This window comes from Fukomys damarensis, unplaced genomic scaffold (genome assembly GCF_012274545.1).
Source record: "Fukomys damarensis isolate Sample0158 unplaced genomic scaffold, DMR_v1.0_HiC HiC_scaffold_34, whole genome shotgun sequence".
Classification (NCBI taxonomy): domain Eukaryota; kingdom Metazoa; phylum Chordata; class Mammalia; order Rodentia; family Bathyergidae; genus Fukomys; species Fukomys damarensis.
Genome location: NW_022900946.1, coordinates 7553131 through 7557740, shown reverse-complemented (window position 1 = coordinate 7557740; position 4610 = coordinate 7553131). Strand labels below are relative to the sequence as shown.

Below are 4610 nucleotides of genomic sequence, written 5' to 3'. Positions count from 1 at the left end.
TGCGAGTGTTTTAAAAAATTTTTTTTTTTTTTTTTTTTTTTTTATCAGGGATCAAACTCAGGACCTTGTGCTTGTGAGGCAGGTGTGGCATCGCTGAGCTAAATCCCTGGCCCTGAGTTTTAACAACCTTGACACCCGTGTGCCCTTGGCTGTTCATGCAGCTGGTTTCAGGTGCTGCTTAGGCACTAGGACTCCAGCTCCCATGAGAATCCAATTCACAGGTATTGCTGAGAACCACTCTACTTCTCCACTACACTGTCTGCAGGACTGTGCGGTGCTTCCCAACCTGTGGCCCAAGCAGTATTCTTGCCTCCAAAGGCTAAGAAATGAGGTGATCAAGAAGGTACTCTGGTTCCTTTACAGCTGATGTGGAGGCTGAGGGCACAACTCAGTGGTGGAGTGCCTGCCTACCAACCGAGCCCGCCTGATAAGTAAATGTGCTCCAAGTTAGATGTACACATATGTAACTGTGTACTCTGTTGTTCACGGTCTACACCTCCTGCTGTTTATTTATTTATTTTGTTACTGGGGATCAAACTTGGGTCCCTGCATTTGTGAGGCACGTGGCAGAACCACGGAGCTAAATTTCGAGCCTGCTGTTTAATTAAAAGATGAAAAGAAGTCCAACACAGAACATTACCAGCAAAAGGAGGATCTGAACTTGGATTTCCCCACATCGAGGACCAGCAAGCCCCCGAAGAAACTCAGTTACCCATGGCTGACATGTGGGCTCACAACATTCCACACACGACCTGCAAACCCCTCTTTGCCAAGGGATGATGACCGAGGGGCACCATCCTCACCACCCCTGGTCATTTCGGCCCTCTCTTTCTCTTGCTCCAGAGTCAGGGACAGACGTTCCACGTGTGCTGGAGAGACCAGCTGAGTCCGGCAGAAGGGACATGGAAGCCGGCCCTACCTTGCGATAGACGGCCCCGATGACCGCGGTCTTGATCCTCATGCCGCTGACAAAGCAGATGTGGAAGTACTGGTGCAGCACCAGTGTCTGCAGGCAGGCGCTCACGAACAGCAGCGCTGTGTAGAAGTAGCCCTGCCAGTCCGGGGCATTCTTGTCATTCACAAAGTTGATAAGCAACCTGACAGGGGACAAGGTGTGACCCTGGAACCACTTCAGCGGAATCCACACAGCTATAAAAAGTGCTTCCGGGTCAGCGCTGCCAGGTGAGGCAGGCTGTAGCCTCCAACCTCACAAGCACAAACAGGAGCCCATAGCAGCCATCTAACTACGTAAGGGGCTTGTGCCACCACATGGGGCCTCTGCCTTGGGACCAACACACTGGTTGCGGGGATATGCCTCGCCACCATTAAGTCACTCAGAGGTGACCAACTGGAGGACACAGGGACAGAGAGAAGGGGAGAGGCAATACCCTCTGACTTCCTAGTCCCACCGCAGTTTTTCACAAGAGCTGCCTGCATCTCTTTGCTCTTGGCTTGCCAAGACAAACCCATTCCCTCCAGTTTTAGATTAAGTAGGTTTCTGTTACTTGCAGAACAAAATAGTTTTAACACAAACTGCGGTTAAGCAAAGGAGGTAAAGACAGGGATGCTTGACTACAAGTGCCCATCAACACACCACATGACCCTAAGGTAAGTGAGGCAAGCAAGAGGCAAACCAGGGAGGCAAAGAGGAGCCCTGCAGGGAGGGAAGAGCTCTTACTTTAAGATCTCAGGGCCAGCAAACATCATCAGGTCATGAAGGGCCTTAAACAAGAAACTCATGAGGAAGTAGGGCCCAAAGGTCTTGTATAACACTTTAAACAGGGAGGGGTCCCGCTCCTTCTGGGGGGACTTGACAATCAGAGCCTCAGCCTCCTCGTTCACATCCACCTTGGAACTCCCTTTGGGCTTGGCCGCATCCTTGGAGGAGGAGGAGGAGGAGGAGTACACCATCTTCACCGGGTGCCTACAACACAAGAACAAGGGAGAGGCGGTGAGATCTTCCACTCATGCAGCCAGCATCTGACGGACAGGCAGGGCCCAAGACAAGTCACCAAGGAGAGGCTGCTGAGGACAGCAGCAGGAACTTGGACTCGGGAGCCAGGGGTTCAGATCCTGGTGCGGGACCCCTGCCAGCGTTGGGGCTTTAGGCAAAGCACTGAACTTCTCCTCTCCTAGTGTCCTCATCTGTAAAACGGGGACAGAAGCAGGATTTACATCTCAGGGTGGCTGTGAATGAGTCAATATACATGAAGGGCTTACAGGACTACCAGCCCCAAACCTATCCACAGAAGTAATGAAGTCCCTCCTGGAACCCCCACTGGCTGCCCACACAAATAGATGTGTGAGTTCTAAAGTTCATATGAAAATTCAAGGGTCCCAGCATAGCCAAAACCATCCTGGAAGAGAAAATAAAGTCAAGATTCACACCTCCCTCTTTCAAAAGTTGCTATAAAATGACAGGGATCACGACTGGCACAGGAAGAGGCAGATCATTGAATTCAGAGCCCAGAAATAAACCTACTGATTTTAACAAGAATGCAAAGGCCATGCACTGGAGACAAAATAGTCTTAAAAAACTGGTGCTGGGAAAGTGGAGAACCACAGGCGACAGAATGAACTTGGACTCTGATCTTATACCAAACATAAAAAAAACGAACACAGAATGGATCAGACGTCAATGAAAGTTGAAACTATAAAATCCTTAGACAGAAACAAGAGTAAATTGTTATGCCCTTAAGACTGACAACAGTCTTTGATGTCATATGCAAAGCACAAGCAGCAAGAGAAATCACCCAACAGGGAAATCTATTATCCAATAGATAATTTAGACTTCATCAAAATAAAACACTTTGGGGCTTGAAAAGACACTATCAAGAAAGTGAAAGGACAAACAACCTTGGGAGAAAATATCTGCAAGTAACAGCTGGATAAGGGACTTGTATCCAGGTCATACGAAGAATGCTTATCATTCATTCCATAAGAAAAAGACAACCACCCCCCAAAAAAGGGACCAAGAACACGAGGAAAGTTTTCCTAAGAAGATACACAAATGGCCGATAAGCACAGAAATGCTGCCCGGACATCACGAGTCATCAGGGAAATGCCAATCAAAACCACGGTAAGGTAAGATACCATTTCACATCCACTATGCCAGCTACCAGTCAGATAATAAAATGTACAAGGAAACAGACAAACAAGAACACTGCCAGCAGGAATGCAAAATGATGTCACTCTAGAAAATAGCCATGCGCTTCCCTGAAATGTTAAAGCCAGAAATACCACGTGACTCGTAGGTAGCTAGCAAAGAGAAATGAAGACACATACACACGTAAAACTTTGTAACTGGATGTTTACAGCAGTAATACTCATAACTGATAGAATATTAGTTGGCCACAAAAAGCAGTGAAGCACCGACACTTGCCACCACACAGATGCTAAATGAGAGAAACCAGATACAAAAAGCCACATATCAATTCCATTTCCATGAAACGTCTAGAACCAGGCAAATCTACAAAGACAGAGAATAACATCAGCTTGCTTACATCTGGGGCTGGGAAGATTAGGAGATCAGGGGATAAAAGAAGCATGAAGCTTCTTTCAGGAGTAGGAAATGAAAATGTTCTCAAATCAACTGTAGTGAAGGTCACACAACTCTGAGGATAGATTAAAAAAAAAATCACCAAACAGCACATTTTTAATACAGAGTGTAGGAAGTACATCTAAGTAAAGCTGTCACCAAGAAAAAAAGCTCAGCTTGTCCCCCAAATTTATGATAGTTAGAGTTGTCCTGATTCCAGATGGTACAAAAGCTTTTGGCAGAAAATGGACTTCAAATTCTGAACTGCAATCATTCCCCAGGTTAGCAATATGCAGGATGATCCTCCCTCACGATGGTGGACAGCGGTATTCAGGCCCATGCAGCCACACGATCATGACACAAAACAACTGAGCTGGGCTGGGAATTTAGCTCAGTGATTCTACTGCCAGCCTTGCAAGTGCAAGGACATGAGTTCAATTCCCCTGTACCAAAAGAAAAAAAAAAAAGGGCTGAGGATGTAGTTCACTGCAAAGGCCCTGGGTTTCATCCCCAGTAGTGCAGAAAAAAACGAAATAAAAACCACCTGAGTCCATGGTGCACTGCGTTGCTAAGCCATGAAGCTAGGTAGGTGAGGCGTACGAAAAGCATTTCTTTACTGAGTGCGTGTTTATAGCACACAACAGAGATGCTTGGTATGGAGACCTGGCATGTGCACATCACAGATCTTGATCATTTTCAATCCCTGTCCTCTGCTCTCCTTGTCCTCTCCCTTCCCTATCTCCAAGAGCCTACCTTCTAGTTCCCTACCACCTCTCCTTTACTTTATTCTTTTTGGGATTCTTTTTTTATTTTCCTTTTGGTACCTGGGATCGAACTTGGGACCTTGTGCTTGGGAGGCAGGCAGTACAACCACTGCGCTAAATCTCCAGCCCTACTTTATTCTATCTGATAGTTACATTTTAGGTTTCTCATATAAGAGGAAATATGTGATTTTTAACTTTGGAATCTGGCTTATTTCACTTGGCACCATGGTCTTGAATTTCATCCATTTTCCGGCAAGTCACATGATTCCGTTTTGTTTCATGGTACAATAACACTGCATCATATATAT

The 4610-nt window shown here is 46.4% G+C and overlaps 1 protein-coding gene across 5 annotated transcripts in view; it reads right to left on the bottom strand.

Annotated features, from left to right (window-relative positions):
• Positions 1 to 4610, bottom strand: part of Abcc1 (ATP binding cassette subfamily C member 1) — a 134944-nt gene that overhangs the window by 66342 nt on the left and 63992 nt on the right. For all 5 annotated transcript variants that reach the window (XM_033758457.1, XM_010610766.3, XM_033758458.1 and 2 more), the window contains 2 exons: positions 1679 to 1924; positions 920 to 1097 (listed from right to left, as the gene is read on the bottom strand). In XM_033758457.1, coding sequence (XP_033614348.1) covers positions 920 to 1097; positions 1679 to 1924 — 424 coding nt within the window. The remainder of the gene's footprint in view (positions 1 to 919; positions 1098 to 1678; positions 1925 to 4610) is intronic.